Source organism: Typopeltis vanoorti, chromosome 14 (assembly GCF_054136105.1).
Source record: "Typopeltis vanoorti isolate ZY-2024b chromosome 14, IOZ_Tvanoo_1.0, whole genome shotgun sequence".
In the NCBI taxonomy this organism is placed as follows: Eukaryota; Metazoa; Arthropoda; class Arachnida; order Uropygi; family Thelyphonidae; genus Typopeltis; species Typopeltis vanoorti.
Window position 1 is genome coordinate 122,199,997 of NC_143562.1, and position 20,043 is coordinate 122,220,039.

General features: G+C 34.6%; 1 protein-coding gene across 8 annotated transcripts in view; it reads right to left on the bottom strand.

Moving 5' to 3' along the window:
- Window positions 1-20,043, bottom strand: part of LOC150099873 (protein hu-li tai shao-like) — a 542,656-nt gene that overhangs the window by 395,175 nt on the left and 127,438 nt on the right. For all 8 annotated transcript variants that reach the window (XM_090404245.1, XM_090404248.1, XM_090404250.1 and 5 more), the window contains exon 6: window positions 4,471-4,614. In XM_090404245.1, the coding sequence (XP_090260371.1) occupies window positions 4,471-4,614 (144 nt within the window). The remainder of the gene's footprint in view (window positions 1-4,470; window positions 4,615-20,043) is intronic.

The window sequence follows — 20,043 nt, forward strand, 5'->3', positions numbered from 1 at the left end:
ATCCAACAGGTATTTGCCATTATTATTAGCTTTGCTCTTTTCTCCAAATTTTCCCAAAATATTTTTGTATTCTGACAATCATTTCCTACTCTGCTATTTAGATCCCTAACAAGGACCAACTTTTCCTTTTTCATTGTGTCAGATGCTTTCTCTAAAGCATCAAAAAATTCCTCCACTTCTACCTTAGTAGAACCTTCTGTGGGACCATAGGCACAAATAAGTCTCATTGTTCGGTTCCCCATTCTCATATCTGCCCACATCACTCTACTTGAAACTGCCTGTCATTCAAGAAGATTAGCCTCGTAATTAGTGTTGAATACTGTGGCTACTCCTTGTCTTTGATTGTCATTGCTTGACTATAATATTTTGTATTTATTGTTCAGAAAGATCTCACCAGTTTTTGTCTTTTTTTTGTTTCAGTCACCCCTATTATGCCAATCTGGTACTTATCTAATTCTTCAGCTAGCTCCATTTCTTTGCCATTCAGGCTTCTTATGTTGATAGTACCGATCTTTAACTCTGGTGATGTTGAGTTGGGGTATGCTTTCAGCTTTGTTCCAGTAGCTGACTTTTCGCTGTTCGCTCTGGTTCCCTGGCGAATACAACGGGTGCCTTGTTTAACCGGGCGATCCCCCAGCCTGCATGAAATGTTGTCATGTTGTACCATCATTTTGTGTATTGGTTTAAGCCAATAAGAATACAATTTGGTCGGCTAAATCCCAAATTGCAAGCCCATCCTCGTTCATTCAGTATCCAGGTAGATATCCAACAGGGTGCACCATGAGAAGGTGAGTGGACATTAGGTCAGAAGCCCTGGCCAGTTCTCTGCATTCCTTTAAAGGCTATGTGGAGGTCTCCTCTCAGTTATAGATAGATATGGACATTTGAAATACAGCAATCCCTCGAATTATGCACCTAATGTGTTGTTTAAAATGGGCACATTAATCGAAATTGCACTAATCAAATATAATAACCCATGGGAAAAGTATAATTCATTCCTCAAATTTCTTTTTTGACCCTTAGTTTTTTTTGTTTTTTTTTAAATAAACGAATTAGGGTATATCTCAAGGCCTAGTTAAAGGAAAACCGTGAAGCCAAAAGATAACAAAACATATTCAGCTAACATAGTTTGACGGAATCCTGTTTCTTTTTTTATATAACTGATGGCATGGCCCTATTGCCTCTTCTAGTCTTCTGCAAATTTTACTGCTTCTCTCTTTATCAGGGTCAGCCTCTAAGAATTGCTAGTTAAAAATTTAATTATGCAAAAAATATTTTCAAATTGTTACAGTGAAATCTCTTTGGGCTTGTCAGTGATTATTTTCTTCGTATTCTTCAGGATCTTCCCGCTGTGCATCTAAATCTTGCAGGTCAGAATCACTCAATTTCTCAGAATGAGATTTAATTAACTTAGATTCATTTGAAAAGCCTCCAAAATCATTTCCACAATGTGGAAAAATGTGCTTTCAAATGGCTTGTATATTGCTAGAAGTAATTTCATTCAACTTTGGAAGTTTATAACTAGGCTGAGATTTCTCTGATTTGGTAGGAAAAGTCTTGGAAGGCATTCACGCTTCCAAAAAAGGCTGGTTTCATTGACATTAATTGACAAAAATATTTCATTGTGGAAATAAATCATTTCCACAATGTGGAAAAATGTGCTTTCAAATGGCTTGTATATTGCTAGAAGTAATTTCATTCAACTTTGGAAGTTTATAACTAGGCTGAGATTTCTCTGATTTGGTAGGAAAAGTCTTGGAAGGCATTCACGCTTCCAAAAAAGGCTGGTTTCATTGACATTAAATATTTGTTGGTCAGAATAGTCCCCCTTCTTCCACAATTTTCTTCAAAATCTCTGGATAATTTGTGGCTACTCCTTATCTGCACTTACAGCTTTGCCCGTGATTAGAACATTATGTAGACTATTTCTCTTTTTGAAACACTCAAACTACCCAGCACTAGCATAGATTTTTTTTCCATCATTGATAGCCCTTTCTTTCAAGGTTGCAAAGAAACTTAATGCTTTTGATTTAATAAAGTCAGTGCTTAGCAGGATCTGTTTTTGGTTACAATCTTCGATCCATGTAGAAAGAAGTCTCTCTAATTCAATCATTATAATACTTTGATTTCAACTGTATGCATGATGAACTTGAAGCAGCCTTATCTTTTTCTTTGTATTCAACAGCTTTGCTTAAAATTGCTCATATAGTTGATTCACCCATGTTTGTGTTCTTGTCATATCTTTGCTCTTCACTTGCCTTGTTCATTTTTCTTTATTATTTCAAGTTTTTCTTCCAATGAGATTAGTTTTAATCATTGTCACACTTCCACTTTTTTGCTCCATAATTCTTTTATTCATGATGAAAGGTTGGGAAAATACTTTAAAATAAAAATAAAAAGTAAGGAAGACAACTGCAAAGGTGGCATGACATAAGATCATCAAAATGCTATGCAATTAGTAGACAAATTTTGGCAGTAAATTTGGAACAGTGTACATGGAAATAGTATACTATGCTATTAAAAATAACTCTGTAAAATGTTTTAAATAGGTCACTAAAATATTTCATCCTAGCGAGTGATTTTTTGAAAGTCAGCTATGAAAAATGTATAGATAGAAAATTTTTCAAATCTGTAACATTTATTTTTAAGATGCATATAGGTGCACTAATCGAATTTGGGAGTAGAAAAAAAAAGACGCACTAATCAGAGGTGCATTAATTGAGATACTGCTGTATTGGATTTGTTTGTATAGTTACTCTGTCAACATTTCCAGGACATGGGAGCAAGTGCAGCAGAGAATGCTTATTGCAAAGCTACATTTCTTGTTTTCTTTCTGTGTTTTATCACTAGCTCAGCAGTTGCATCTCTGGTCAATCACTGTGGTAATTTTTTCATGTGATTTCCACCCATACAGTTCTAATGTATTAAAGATTGTAAACCTTTAATACCTTAGTATTAAAGGTTTACAACCTTTAATACCAATTAGTACCCTGGGTGGGCTAAGAATTTTTTTCTCTAATTTTTTTAATTTTTATTTTATATATTTTTCTGTATTTATTTATTTTTTTCCAAATAATCAGGAAATCCTGTTTTAGTGACCAAACATGAATCTTTCACAAGTCACTTGAGGCCTCCGGTAAGTGGGGTGATGGTCTCACACTGGGCAATGAGATTCATCTTCACCTGACCACAAACATTAATTCCCAGGGCATCATGTTGGATGGAGAGCAGATATGCCATCTGGTTGGCTAAGTGGTTAATATTTCTGTGCTGTGGTTGTGGTATCCTAGAGTGCTGTTCTTTCTTTCTCCTGTAGGTGAACAGATTTTTTTCACTAACTCAAATCCCACCTACAGTTATGCTCTGATTCTGCTCTATTTTACTTGTATTTTTGTGTAATGGTTCATACACATTTCACGTTTTTAGTTATGTAATGATTCATATTTAAATATGAATAGCACATGGTCAGTCATTATTCAGCAAGTGCGTCCGATAGTTTGCAGAAAAATTGAAGTCCAATGTGTTTAAAGATCTAATGTCACACAAAATCATCCCTTCATTTCTGTTGAGAGTGCCTTGTGAGTGGATTACCATTGTAGCCGCTTTCATATTGCAGGTGCTGAAGTTGTCTTTTATGTACGGCATGGAGCCCTTGTCCCATTCAATGTTGTGGTGAGAAATAGAATGCCAGACCTGAGCTATCTTCTCTGTTGTTATTGATGTCTCCAACATGCTCTGTATATTTGTGTGTTAACTCTAACCCAGACGAAGCCACTAGCTTAAGTGGCAAAACTAATAGGTTTATTAAATAATTATTATGACCTATAAACCCAGTGTTAGTTATTTTTTTATTAAATTAGTTTTCTTATAATTTATCACATTTATGTGTTTACATGGTTATATAATCCACAAAGTATATAGATTTAGATGATGCTAATTCATATTTGGTAATAATTATTTTCTATGCAATAAATTAGAATTGTAAATAATTCAACACATTTTCTTTGATTATTCTAATTTTTTTTATTTGGAGATGTGCACGGGTGCATGCACACACAAAGGAGGGGGGGGTGAAAAGCTCTGATAAACACCTAAAACATGGTTTTTACCTCAATTCTTTCATGGTGATTATTACAACCTTTCAGCATAATACCCTCGTATATATAAAAAAACACATTAGGACAAATTATGGACAAGAAATCAATTAAAATTTTCAGAGAATGTTTTATTTGTTATTTATCTAATTTTCTTTACAAGTCTAGGTGACAAAAAAATTATTTTTCTCAGAAAAGGAAAACATATAAAGCAATCAGAATTCCTACAAGTTCAACCTACAATTAAATAAAGCTAAGGAACTTATGTTTAGGGCCTCCCTCGATGAGTCTAAGGACTCCTTGGAGTTGCCCGTAATAATAATAACTTTTAAAAAGAACTTTCTTGTACAACTGTACAAGCATATACAGATATTACCTTACTGAAAGGTCCCAAACTTCGTGAAATCTGCTCTCTTTCTTCTTGCTCAACTGGTATACCATGATATTCATGATAACTAATATCTCCTAATACTGCAGCTTCTTGACTAATTGGGAGAAGACCACACTTTGTAGCAGATACCTATTTAATAATAATAAAACACATATATAAAGTTATGCATTTAATTCATGCAAGGGTTTTGAGTTAGATGTGGCATATATTTAACTATAAGATTATAATAAAATGAAAAAGGCAGCTTGAAACCTTGCATGAGAAACTGCATAGTAGAAGAATAAGCAGTGCAAGGAAATTAGAAATCCAGAATGAGAATGAATTGCATGGAAATTAAATAGGTCAATAACACTTTACAGCAAGAGTGCATAAAAAGAAAATGTTGGAGCAAGTATTGAGAGGTTGATGACAGCAGTATAGAAAGCAGAGTGATGAGAGCACCAACCATGAAAGAAAAATCAGATTATGAAAAGAACTTAGCCAAAACAGGCAGAGAAATCAGAATTTTTGCCCTTGCATTATTATTATATCACACCTCCAGGGAGTCCAAAGACTCATTGAGAGAGGGCATCAAGTCTACAACTCTTTGTCTCACTACTCCACCAACCTTCATCATCTAACACCAATGCCATCTACCACTGACTACCACCACTAGTGCTTTCAAAGACAATCACAAACATCCATACCTACGGCGGGATTCGAACCCGCAGCCTTTGGCTGGAGAGCAGATACGCTAACCACTCAGCCAACCTGGCCAGCATGGCAAGTAAAAGAAAGATCCATAAAAGAAAAGTCCCATTAAATGCATATGATAGCGAAGTATTAGACAAACTCTATATATCCAAGTCATTGAGTGTTCTCTTTATTAAGATATATATTCCTTTAGATCTCTAGATGCTGAGGGGCAAGGGATTCTATATTAGCCATTCTCTGGCAAACATGTAAGATCTCACAAACACACAAGTGCCAGCCTGGTGAAGTGTGATTTGAAAAGTTGTGATATGGACACTGAAGGTGGACAGTAGTGGAGGTAGCTACAGTTTGGGTTTCTTTCAAGAGTAAGAGGTCTGGACTACATGATGATCATTTATTAAGTGTTAATGTCACAGATATTGGTAAAGTGGATGTGAAAGTTTTTTTTAATTTTTTTTTATAGGGGAAACCATCCATGAGAGGTTGGTCAACCTATAGCATACTAGTACCATAGATGAGCATTTTTTAGTGAGGATCCTGATATAATTTGTATACTATACCTGGTCTGTCTTTTCTGTTGAGACTGTCACTATCTGTATGTTTTGGTGTGTTGAGGCTTAAGAAATGTGAAGAATTCATGTTGGAAGTTTAATGGAATATTATCAGCACTGAGAAAGGATTAAAACTAATTTTAATACTTCCAATATTTTGTTTCCGTCACAGACATATTACAAAAAACTTTGTAACAACACACACAAATATAATACAATAATGAGTGAAACTAAAGTCCTATCTAGGTGTGTCCTCTATGGGCATTTGCAGGTAGCCTAGGATGTAAAGAAGGATCTCTGATAATTAATGTTTCCCAAAATTTGGGAAATTTAATGCAACCGTATTTGTTTAAATTCAGTTGATTCCTGAGTGCAGATGCAGATTCAAAGAATAGTCTTTCTTTTTTGAATTTACTATGGTGGAGGATGGTGTTTTTTTTTTTTTTTCCCCAGAAGATCCTATGGGTTGTATCCAAAACATGGTCTTCAAGGCCAGATTGACAATAATCGTGATTGTAGATGTATGACTTGTGTTCTTCTAACCGGATGGTTGCTGATCTGTCTGTCCGAAGTAAGCCAGTTTACTGGCACAAGGTACTCTATATACTCCACACTGAGCGAGGAGGGAGCTGGTCTTTGGTGGAACGGATAAGGGTAGCAAGTTTACAGTGGGCTTAAACCTGTATGGAGGTTGTACTTTTTTAATGATCTGGCTATTTTTTCTGATGTACCATGGATGTAAGGTATGGTGATGGCATTTCTGAAATTCTTCTGAAGAGATCGTCAGGGAATGGGGAAGGACTTGGTTATTTTTTTTTAATTCTGTAGTCACTGCAGCCATTGGAAAGGAAGATGTTGTGTATGTGTTTGAATTCGGTTGAAAGGGCAGTTTAACTGGAACAAAGATTGTGGGCTCTATTAATGGGAGTTTTAATAATGCCATAATGCTGAGATGGGCATTGGTGGGAGAGTTTGTGGATGTATCTACTTGTATGAGTAGGTTTTCTATATACAGAGAAAGAAAGGTTACCATTAGGAAGGCGTGTTACTGAGGTGTCTAGGAAGTGTAAACTATTGTTATTTTCCTTTTCCATCGTAAACTGGATTCTTGGATGTACACTATTGAGGTGACTGAAGAAGGAATCTAATATGTCTGGGCCATGAGGCCAAAAGAGAACACATCATCTACATATCTTAGCCAGATAGAAGGTTTTAGAGGGGAAGAGTCTAGGGCTAGTTTTTCAAAATTTTCCATGTAAAAATTGGCAAGAGGGGTGAACCCACGGCAGTTCCCTCTATCTGTTTGTAGATTTTGTTCTTCCAAGAAAAATAACCAGAGTTGATGGCAAAGGAAAAGAGATCTAAGATATCAGAAGGAAAAACGTTTCTTAAGAGTGTCAAGGTGTCAATTAGGGGAATATTGGTAAACAATGAGATGATGTGACCAATATGTCTGTATTATTAAAAGTAAGATTTTCAATTAAGTTTTTAAAGTAGGTAGAGTTTTTTTTATACATGAGATGTTGTTACACCCTGATACCTTAAGAATGTAGAATTCCCAGCTATCATGGTGTAACATGAAGAGAAAATAAAATAAAATCCCTGTATAAAAGCTAATAGATGAATTATTTAAAAGAAAGAAAAATATTCTTGCATCCAAGTAAAATATATAACAAAAAAGTGTTTGAAGAACTAAATAATAAAAGAAGGAAAATATTACAGTTGTGATATAAAACAATTAGCTAAGTAAAACAGAAAAGATTAGTAATAAGAAATTGTATGTGGAGGGGGCTAGAGATTAAAATATTAAGTAAATTCTTAAAAATTTGGAAGGGGGATTAATTTAGAGGCTAGCAAAAGAAAAACAATAGACTTTCGCTCAGGGTCAATTCCCGGATTTCAGACATCGTCACGTGCTCGCCGACCAAAGGATGTTTGGCAGAAAAACGCCACCCTAATTGGTTGGTGAAGTCGAATCGAGTAAGGGGTGGAAAAAAGAAATTAAAGTGGGTACCGTTAGGGGTCAAGGTATAAAAGGGTTAGAAACCCCCCCCCCCCAAAGGGCTTTTTCCCGGATAGTTTCTTCGCGAGGTCCTTCATATAGGTTTCATGTGGTTTTCCTGAGTGGCGGGATTGGAGTTAATCTCCGTCATCACAACACAGAAACAAAAGTGAGCAGGATTTCGATTCCGTATTTCCTATGGTAAGAAACGAGGAATGCCATTTAGTAAAAGGAAAGAAAGTACTATTTATGTGTTTCATCATCCAGTGACAACTACGAAAAAGGGGAAATCTGTAAAGAAGTCGGTGTCCACATGGCGAGTTTCACAGCCATTGTATACATGATTCTAAAAGTGTCCGTAATTCAAGTACAAGAAGTTAAGATCGTGTAAGCACAGTTTAGTGCCAAAAGAACTTAGGAGTAACAGATTATTAGAGAGATCATACTAGGATAGAATAATTGGATAAAGGTAGAGGCCAATATAGAAAACTCAAGAGAAAAAGGTACTGTAAAAATCTCATGTTAACTGAAAATCGTCTGTAATTGTTATCATTATTCTATTACTGAACTGTTGAAGAGACTAAGGAAAGTTATACTAGGACATTAGTGCATGACTGATTATAATGAAAGTATGCTTGTTAATATTAATATTATATAAATAATTATGTGTCCTAAAATTTATGCACGTATATTGTAACTTATAGGAAAGTTTTAAATGTCAAAGTTATGTGTTAGTACAGTGAAAGGATAATTTAATCTACATAGTTTTGGATAGTTAAATAGAGTGAATTGATTACATATGTCCATGTGCTACAGCATATAGCGTATTCAGACTAATATAGGGTTAGCTAAAGTGTTAATTAGATAAGGGATTATACATATGATTGTATGAGTCGAATTTGTCATGGCAGCATGATCCCATTACTCATATAGGATCATAGCCAAATTACTTGTGATAAGCTAATGTTACTTTGTAAATATTTTCTGAGTATTGAATTGAATTATATTAGAAATTGTACCATGCTAATGAGTTTAATAAACCTTTGTTCGGTGATAAAACAGTTGTCTGAAATTGCTGCCCAATGCACCACTTGAAAAACGTACGAACCTAATCACACGGGAAATTAATGTATTAAAAAACGAGATAGTGTCATGACTGCAATATTGTTTCACATTCAGACATATTTTAGTAATTGCTCCTTGTTTTTGTATTTAATATCTCAAAGTAAAGGTCCCAAAAGGCGCAGTATAATATAAATATTAGGGACACTAAGGGGAGAAATAACTTAAATATTTGTATTTTTGGGTGGTATCTCGTGCATAGATAATAGTAGAACATAGATATGCAGAATTTCACTAGATAGAATAAAAATCATAAAATGGGACGCAACAATGTGGTAAGACCAGTGAGGGGGATAAAAGAGTTAGCTAGCTGCTTTGACAATTTTGTAGCAAGGTGCATTGGTGGCATCTACTATAGGTCTTAGGAGGGAATTAGGTTTGTGGATTTTAAGTAAACCATATATACAGGGGGGGGGGAGAACCAAATGGTTTTGAGGTTTTTTTGTAATGTCAGGAGGATACTTTTTTTTTAAGTAGGTTTTTTTAATTTTTTAAACTTGAATTTTTGTAGGATCATGTTCAAGTGGTATGTAGATAGCATGATCACAGAGAATAATATCCATTTTCCAATTATATTCTGAGGCGTTAAGAATGACTGTGGCATTACCCTTATCAGCTCTGGTGATGACAATACTTTTTTATTTCCGTAATTTTCTGAGTGCAGAGAGTTGTCTGCAAGATAAATTAATTTTTGGAGGTGACGACCAGGAGAGGATGTTAGCTATGTCAAGTCTGATGTTATTGGATCCTTTCTTTTAGTGTTACACGGTGATCAGCATTCATTTTTGAAATTATGGATTCTACAACCGTGTTAAAATAACACTTTTTATTATCCCAACGTTTCTATCTTCATATCAAGATCATCATCTGGAGCATACATAAATATATATATATATACAGGGTGTTCGGGATAAATTTGACATATTTATAATTAATTATATTTTTCCGTAAGTTACATGTATTAACACACACTTCTCTTCATTTAAAAGTTTGGACCCTTCTTCATTCATATACAAGATGTCAGAAAGGATGGATAGCTGGAACCCACCTGAATCATGGAAGAGAATAACTTGTATCATGATGATTCGTGCCCGCCATCAAAATAAGGATATTACGACTGCTGCCCAATGCTCCCTGAATACAGTAAAAAACAATCAGGCATGAACTAGAGACTTGCAATGGTGACTACGAGGATGTAGCAAGAAGAAAGATCCCTAGTAGACGATCTGATTGCGTTCGTACAGCAGAATTCCTCGCAAATCTGCAGGAACAGGTGTTGAAGAACCCTGGCATTGGAATTCGGGCTTTGTTCGTGGAGTTGCTAACTGTAGTCAAGCCCTGGATAACAAGGGTAGCCAATGGTAGGCCGTATGTATGGCAGCAGGATTCGGCCCCTTGCCACACCTCTGAGAAAAGTCAAAAATGGTTGTCTGAAAATTTCTACGACTTCACCAGTCCAAATGTTTGGCCTCCAAACTCCCCAGACCTTAACCCCATGGATTATTTTGTATGGGGCGCAGTTGAAAAAGACACCAATCGCACTTACAGTAATACAAAAGCCCAGTTAATGGATAAAATTAAAACAGTTTTTGCGGCCCTTCCCAGGGAGACTGTAGCATCAGCTTGTTCGAGGTTCCGAAGCAGAATTGAAGCTGTGATCGATGCTAATGGTGGTTATTTTGAGTAAATCTTGTTGATAGTATTGTAATTAACTCTGCCTGTAATGTTTTTTTGTCAATTCATTAAATTTAATAGATACAAAGAAGATTTTCTTTTTCCTTACGAAACTGTCAAATTTATCCCGAACACCCTGTATATTAACCTTGGACCCTCTTCATATGAACAATAATCTCAGCTATTATTTGCCTAACTCTTTCAGCTCTACTATCAGATACTGGAGACCGCGTGATTCCACACACGCACAAATGTACAACAATAGAACTTTAACACGGACTATAGCTCAAGTTCATAATAACTGTAATTTACAGTCAAATATTATAGCTTTAATGTCTCAATGTTTTTTTCAGTGTCTTTTAATAGCTTTCTATGTTCTTAACGCCTGATGAAGTTAATCACGACGAAACATGTTGAGTTTTTCAAATAAATCTCAATTTGTTATAATTCTCAGATTTTTAGTCAGTTTATATTAAAATGGACATATCCAACTTCCGAGTTAATAGTAGTAGTCATATATATATATATATATTTGAAAAAAATAGATTTAATGACTCCAAGACCGAGATAACATAAAAATTTTAATGATAAATACTACTTTCGGCATATAGCAGCCTTCTTCAGGTATTTATAAAGGAAAGGAATACTAATAAACATTGAATTATTTAAACAAACTGGAAATTACAGGTACAAATTGCCTCACATAATCGATACATAAAAATGTTGTATTTTTCAAGTTGTTCCAACTGGCGTGCCATTGTTTGTTGCAATTGTGCGTGCAAGTTCACGTGAACGCCAATATTGAATAACTGCAGCATGGCTATCTGGGATGTTATAACTTAAATTATTATTTAAGTGGACCGGGTTCAGCAGGATTTCCCTTGATTCTACGATTTTCCTTTCAAACTCATCTTCACAGCGAAAAATATTTTCTGATCTATTCCAGCATACAGAGTGGCTTTGTTGGTCATCATTAGGATTATTTGAAAAAAGAACATGACTGGATAACGCAGTTGCATGAGAATTTTTTTGTATGAGATGTCTCTCTTATGCTCTTCTATGCGTTGTTCAATAGATTTGTTAGTTTGACCAAAGTATGGGATATTGCAATCACACCACAATTTATATACTCCAGGGTACTTAAGGTTGTGATGAGTAGGTTTTGGATGGCTGATTAGAGAGCGGATTTTTGGAAGTGTGGTGAAGAAGGTCCTGATATTATATTTTTTTAAGGACTTTAGCTATTTTCTTAGAGACTGTGCTAATGTATGGAATGGAGATGCTACCTTTAAAATTAATAGTCTCTGTTGTGCACTGCTTAGGAGGGTTCAGAAGAAATTTCTTAATTGTTTTTTCAGAGTATCCATTTTGTTTAAAAATAAGAGTGAGGTGATTCATTTTGTTTCTCATATTAAAGATATTTCCATCGATGATAATGATATTCTAGCTAGTTTTGACATTATATCTTTATTTACTAACGTTCCTACGGACGAGGTACTTACATTACTACAGGACAAATTATCCAAAAAAATGTTCACTTTATTAAAGCATTGCATTCATTCTGGTTACTTCAGATATAAGGACTCCATTTACCAACAAAAACAAGGCCTGGCAATGGGCAACGCTTTGTCCCCAGTGCTAGCTAACATCTTCCTTGAAGACTTTGAAAAGAAAGCCATAATCTTCCTTCTCATTTAAACCAAAAGTTTGGAAAAGATATGTTGATGATATATTCATTATTTGGAATCACGGGCACACAGCTCTCACAGATTTTCTTCGTCATCTAAACATCCAACATCCTAATATAAAATTTACTGCTGATATAGAAAATAATAACTCTTTACCTTTTTTGGATGTTATGCTTACACGATGCTCTGAAAGATTAAAAATCTCTATGTACAGAAAACCTACGCATACCAATAGATATCTGCATAATCTTTCTCATCATTTTCCACCACAAAAACTTGGAATTATATCTACCTTAGGACACAGAGCACGTTCTCTCTTAAATGAACAAGATGAATTACAAAAAGAAATGAATCACCTCACTCTTATTTTTAAACAAAATGGATACTCTGAAAAAACAATTAAGAAATTTCTTCTGAACCCTCCTAAGCAGTGCACAACAGAGACTATTAATTTTAAAGGTAGCATCTCCATTCCATACATTAGCACAGTCTCTAAGAAAATAGCTAAAGTCCTTAAAAAATATAATATCAGGATCTTCTTCACCACACTTCCAAAAATCCGCTCTCTAATCAGCCATCCAAAACCTACTCATCACAACCTTAAGTACCCTGGAGTACATAAATTGTGGTGTGATTGCAATATCCCATACTTTGGTCAAACTAACAAATCTATTGAACAACGCATAGAAGAGCATAAGAGAGACATCTCATACAAAAAAATTCTCATGCAACTGCGTTATCCAGTCATGTTCTTTTTTCAAATAATCCTAATGATGACCAACAAAGCCACTCTGTATGCTGGAATAGATCAGAAAATATTTTTCGCTGTGAAGATGAGTTTGAAAGGAAAATCGTAGAATCAAGGGAAATCCTGCTGAACCCGGTCCACTTAAATAATAATTTAAGTTATAACATCCCAGATAGCCATGCTGCAGTTATTCAATATTGGCGTTCACGTGAACTTGCACGCACAATTGCAACAAACAATGGCACACCAGTTGGAACAACTTGAAAAATACAACGTTTTTATGTATCGATTATGTGAGGCAATTTGTACCTGTAATTTACAGTTTGTTTAAATAATTCAATGTTTATAAGTATTCCTTTCCTTTACAAATACCTGAAGAAGGCTGCTATATGCCGAAACTAGTAATATTTATCATTAAAATCTTTATATGTTATCTCGGTCTTGGAGTCATTAAATCTATTTTTTTCAAATGTATAACAACCGAGTAAAAGCTGATCGGCACACACACACACACACACACACACACACACACACACACACACACACACACACACACACACACACACGTATATATATGTATGTGTGTGTGTGTGTGTGATCATAGACTTTTACTCGGTTGTTGTGATACATTTTAAAATTTAAAACATAGATTTAATAAATTAAAAACCGAGATAACTTATAAAGATTTTAATGAGAATAATACAACTAGTTTCGGCTTATAACAGCCTTCCCAGATAGCCATGCTGCAGTTATTCAATACTGGCGTTCATGTGAGCCTGCACACACACACTTGCAATAAATAATGGCACGCATGTTAGAACAACTTGAAAAAATACGTTTTTTTATGTATCAATTATGTGTGGCAAATATTACCTGCAATTTCCAGTTTTTTTAGTTCAGTTTCAATGTTTATTACTATTCTTTTCCTTTATGAATACCTGAGGAAGGTTGTTATAAGCCGAAATTAGTTGTAGTATTCTCATTAAAATCTTTATAAGTTATCGGTTTTTAAGTCATTAAATCTATGTTTTAAAATATATCTATATATATAAGTATATTTATTTATGCTCCAGATGATGATCTTGATATGAAGATCAACACACCAGGATAATAAAAAGAGTTATATTAACACTGTTGTAGAATCCATAATTTCAAAAATGGATGTTATTGGATGTTTCTGGAGCTAAGTGACAGATTCCACGTTCGATGTTGTACATAATATCCAATACCGGAACTTCTTTAGGTGCGACGGCAAAATTGTGTCCGAGGCTTAGGGCACTAACAGCGTCTTCGCCGAGTCTTTTAGACGATAGGTTGACTACTGTATGGCGCGGTTGAACTTGGGGTAGCGGTTTAGATTTATAAAGGTTATTAAACTTTTTGATGTGCTTATTTTTTATTTTTTGGAATTCTTTCTGAGAGGAAGCTTCCAAGATGCCAAAGAGAATGGACCAAAGTTCAGGATTGAGTATAGTGGAGAGCTCTGATTGTAACGAGCCAAAGGTGGCGTTTGTTGTAGCAAGGCTGGCATGATAATATTTTCCATTAAGCCTCCAACATGAATTTGTATGCTTCATTATTGGTTCACTTATGGTTAGATGGAAGGAAGGAGTGGAGAAACAATGTTCGAGTGGGAAAAAGAATGCAGCAGGGTTGTATGCTGTTGCCCTATCTTAATTCCAGCTGGAATTAAGACTGGTGGCAGAAAAATAAATAATTTAAAATATGCAGATAATACAACCCTCATAGCAGAAACTAAGGAAGATCTGGAGCATTTGATTCTATTGGTTAAGAGAGAAAGTAACAAAGCCAGGCTTCATTTAAACATCAGCAAAACAAAAGTGATAGCCTCTGACAATTTAAATGAATTTATAATAGAGGGAGATAAAATAGAAATCGTTGAAAGTTATGATTTACTGGGGTCCAGAATCAGAAATCATGGTAAATGTGAAAATGAAATTAAAAGGAGAGTCATGGGAAAAGAAGCTATGTTAAAATGACAAAAATTATGACAGACAGAGATGTGAACAAGATCACGAAAGTTAGTATTATCAAAGCAATGGTATTTCGAGTAGTGATGTATGGATGTAAAAGTTGGATTATTAAGAAGACAGAAAGTGAATTGATTCATTTGAATTATGGGTGTGGAAGAAACTATTAAGAAACCCAAGGACTGCAATAGTGGAGATTATCGCTAAACAGAAGTGGATGTACTTTAGACATATTAATGCAAGCTGATGAATCATTAAAAAAGGCGTTATGTTGGAGAAGAAAATTGAGGGAATGAGAAGAAGACCACAAAAGAGCTGGATGGACAACACAAAAGAACTTACAACTGCTCAAAGAAAGGGCAAGAGCTGAGTGGGATGGAGAGCCTTTGTTCACAAAGATCACCATGAGTCAAAAACAACTGGATGGTACATAACAAAACTAAACTTATGAGAAATACAGTCTATAAATAACAGCACACTGATCCATCCTAAACTGCATTCTATAAAAAATTTAAGTCATTTCAACACTCAGTTTTATGCATAGAATAATCAGAACAGATAATTCAGTAGAGGAATTAAGATAATTTGTGTTCTTAATTATGTATTTTTTTTCCAGCTGAAGAAATTTTAATTGAACAAACAAAATAGTACTGTCTTCCAGAGTAGAGAGAGAGAAACATTCACTAATAAAACCACTCACTGTATCTTGTAATATGAGAATAACAGAACTTACACAACACAGGAATAAAAGAAACAATAGTTTCTTTTATTCCAGTCATTAAAGTCAAAATATCAACAACCGTTGCTTCACTTTCTTTAACCTTTTTACTGCTAAGTTCAGGTTATCTCCATCAGTTAAAAACAGTGTCCTTGCTGAGTTCAAGTATTCTCAAGCACACATTCGCATTAAAAAATCTCTGCCAAAACAACTTTTAAACACAGTTGAATTTCATGGGCATGTGAAGACATCTATTATAAAAGTATAAAATATTTATACTTTTTCCCCCCCCCATAGCAGAAGAAATCTGGCAGATATGTCACATAGCCTGTGCTAGTAAAAAATAGTGAGAAGTGTGTGCATTGTAACCATGAGTTATGAAAACTGCACGAAATCATTAGGAAACAGAGAGACCAATCAGCCAATAATGAAGCCCCAATGTGTAATAAATACAAAAACATGCACAGTTGACAGGTCAAGAATGATAAGTAGTTCTGCTGAATGTTTGCAGAACACTTGAAACAGTAAGAAAGTTCTTCCACCTTTTGCACATAAATTCTAAGCTCTCAGATACTACAAGCAATTAGAAAACACAATATTTACAGATTTTCAACTGACTCTCGTATGAAATTTTTCAAATCTTCCATACAATGAGAACCACCACTAAAATGGGACTGTGTCACCAGCTTGTGATGATCCCCACAACACATGCACATCACAGATGCATGACAAACGTTAGGTACCCTATGCAACTATCCCTTGTTTTGAAAAATGTCATAATGGCTAGGCCTGATTTGAAAGTATGGTGAAGGTGCAGAATGTTCAGTATTGTATAAAAATACAAAGCATGATTTTCAATTAAACATAATTTGTGTCCCAATTTTGGTTAACTTGAATTTAAAAAATAGCCAAAAGTTTTACAGTTTTCTTTTTTTCAATTTAAATTATAAAAGAAAATACATCAATACGAGTTAGACTGGCTTTATATTCTTTATATTCACAATTACCATTGTGAATATATATACACAAACAAGGAATAAAACTTCTGTTTTATTCTATGTTCGATAAATTCAATTTCCTGATGGATGCAACTGTCAATTCATGGTTCCATACTCTTATAATAGTTCTTGGAGCTCATGAAATGTTTTTGGCTTCTCGTGTATTTCGGTATTCATTTGCTACGACAAATTCTCAATGGGGGTTAAGATCCAGGCTGTTTCCTGGCCACGGTAGTCTCTGAATCGAGCGTTCATTGAGCTATTTATTAACCTGCAATAAAAATTAAAGCATTTTCAAGTACTAAACTCAATTTGTATCATACATTTTAGGGTTATAATTTACACTTTTTGCCCTATGACAAGGGAGAGTCATAATGAAAGCTGTAGTTCGTCATTACAATAAAGTGGTCTCTGATGGTAGGCAGAAATTTTTCTAAAATTTTCTGGTATACTTGTGCATTCACTGAACCTTGCATGAAATGCAAGCAACCAACACCATGATACAACAAACCAGGGTTGAATTTTTCCCGATTGTCTTTGAACTGTCAGTCTGCTGTTGGCACCCCACAAGTAAAATTTTTTCTCATCAGAAAAAATTACTCTTTTTCACTAATCAGGAGTCCATTTGGAGTGCTCTCTGCACCAATCTCATTTTTTTTGGTTAAAAAGGGCTTCTTTTTAGGGTGCCTGACTATTAGTCTCTGTCGAATGAGTCTTTTCCTGACACCTACATAGCTTGCCACAACTCCTGTTTGTTCTTCCCAGTCCTGTTTCAGTTGATGATGCACAGAGATTTTTGAGGCAGAGCTGCTTTAGAACTCTATCTTAGCAGATCATTTCAGCAGATTCAGTTTCCTTCACTTTTGACAGCAGTCATACTACAGTAGATTGACTATATACTTCTAGCTATTTCATGAGAGGAATAGCCTTTTCTATTCAAAACATGAATCATACTTTTTCTGCAAAGTGTTAACTGCATATAACTAGCCGTAGTGATTTTAACATGAAAATGCGAAAACTAGCTCTTGCCGTCTATTTATGGCATAAAACATTTTGACACAATAGCAGCAACTATTACATCATACAGAAAACCATGGGAATGATAGATGATGCTATACTGGCCACTTTTATATTATCAGTATTTCACAATACAAATATATATTACAATAATTTTTTTAACATAAATAATTGAGACAACTTTTGTTTTATTTTAATAAATATTTGATTAATACATAATTCTATGTGTACATATTTTAGACATTCTCTATGATATCAGTACCAAAAAATTCTCCGTCAGATGTTTACAAGCAAAGTTTGTTTTCTATTTTTTACTTTTGTTAACAAATGCTCCTTTGGTTTCTCTATTTGGTTAGGGTTGTGAAAGCCCTCGTTAAATTTGAGGATGAAGGATTTACACTTGCAGTTAGATTCAGTGCTAAAGATCCTACTATTGGAGCCACGCACATGAACATCCATTATCTGGAAAGCAATAAGAATTTATATATGCCTGGGAATAAAACACTAAGGTTATCCCAAAAAACCAGATTAGCACTATAGTAAGCCATAAGTCCTCCCCAAATTATGAGGAAGGAGTGACTACAACATTGTTAACTCAGGAGGTAGAACACACTAACTAGATGATTGATCCTGACCAAGCCATCCAAGGATTGCCCATTTTGCCAAAACAGGAACACATAGTGAAGGTTTAATGGTATACGCACAACACTGAGAAAAGATTAAAAACCTATTTGAATTCTTTCAATATTTCATCTCAGTCACTGAGAAATCTTCAAAGAGTAGAAACTAACACTTATAATATATACACAAAGGCAAAACAATATTAAATGAAACATGAGTATAACACTAGAGTGATATCTAGGTGAGATGCCTTTATGGATGTTTGTAATAAACCTAGGTCATATACCAGGATCTCTGAGGATTAGTGTTTTCCAAATTTTGGAAGTTCTTGCATGTGTATTTATTTAAGCCACATCACACAAATAATAATTATTCATAGTGAACAGATATCATGCAAGGCAAGACAATATGGTAAGCTAAAATTATGTTTATCTAGGCAATTAAATCAATCGTCTTTTCAGAAAAAATGTTGAGATACAAAAATAATACCGAACTGCATCAAACTAAAAATCAAGTTCTATTAGCAAAAAGCCCTCCATATATACAAATATTCCCATTTGTTTTGCCCTAACTGAATCTCTAATATTTCAGAAGCATCTACCCAAAGAGTTCTTAAAAGTAAGAAATATGCACATAAAAAAAAAGTACAACAGTCTGTGCAATTCTAAATCCTAGCCGCAAATTCAACCCCTTCATATTGTACTAAATCTGTCTTCAAAAAGGCTCAAAGACAATGACATCAGCCTAAGCCTTAGCCACAATTTTGCCATAGCACCTAAGGATGTACCAGTGCTAGACAATGTTCAATGCAGAATGTGGAATCTGTAACTTAGCTCTAAAATAGCCAACGTCAGATTTGATGTTTACAATATTATTTCATTATATTATAATAAATATTATAATAAATATAATATAATTTTGCAAATTTTTGCATGGAATTTGAAAAACAAGCCATAGACTCAACCCCCTCCCCCCCAAAAAAAAAAAAATTCTATCTAGCTAAGATATGTAGACAATGTGCTCTCTATTTGGTCTCATGGCCTAGATACATTAGACTCATTCCTCTGTCACAGTCTGCATCCAAGAATCCAGTTTACAAAGGGAACTAATAATAGCCCACCTTTCCTAGATACTTTAGTTATACACCTTCTGAATGGTAATCTCCTTCACTATATAGAGAAAACACACTCACACAGGCAAATATATTCACAAACTTCCCAATCATCCATATTAAACCCTCCAATAATATGGAAATAGTAAAGCTAACCAACAGAATCTACAATCATTGTTCCAGTGGCTTCTCTTTCAACAGAACTCAACCATATATACAACACCTTCCTATCCAATGGCTACAGTTCATACAGAATTTTTAAAAAAATTAAAAAATAAATAAATCATTCCTCCCAATCCATGACAATATCTTCAGAAGAAATTTAGGAATGGCATTGCCCTTACAGCCATTATACATGTCTGTAAGGATATGTGCTTTGCATTATTGGATACAAAAGCAAGTGATGTGAAATCACAAACTTCCCCATCATCTATATTAAACCCTCCAATAATATGGAAATAGTAAAACTAACCAACAGAATCTACAATCTTCGTTCCAGTGGCTTCTCTTTCAACAGAACTCAACCATATATACACCTTCCTATCCAATGGCTACAGTTCATAGAGAATTTTTAAAAAAATTAAAAAATAAAAATAAATAAATCATTCCTCCCAAACCATGACA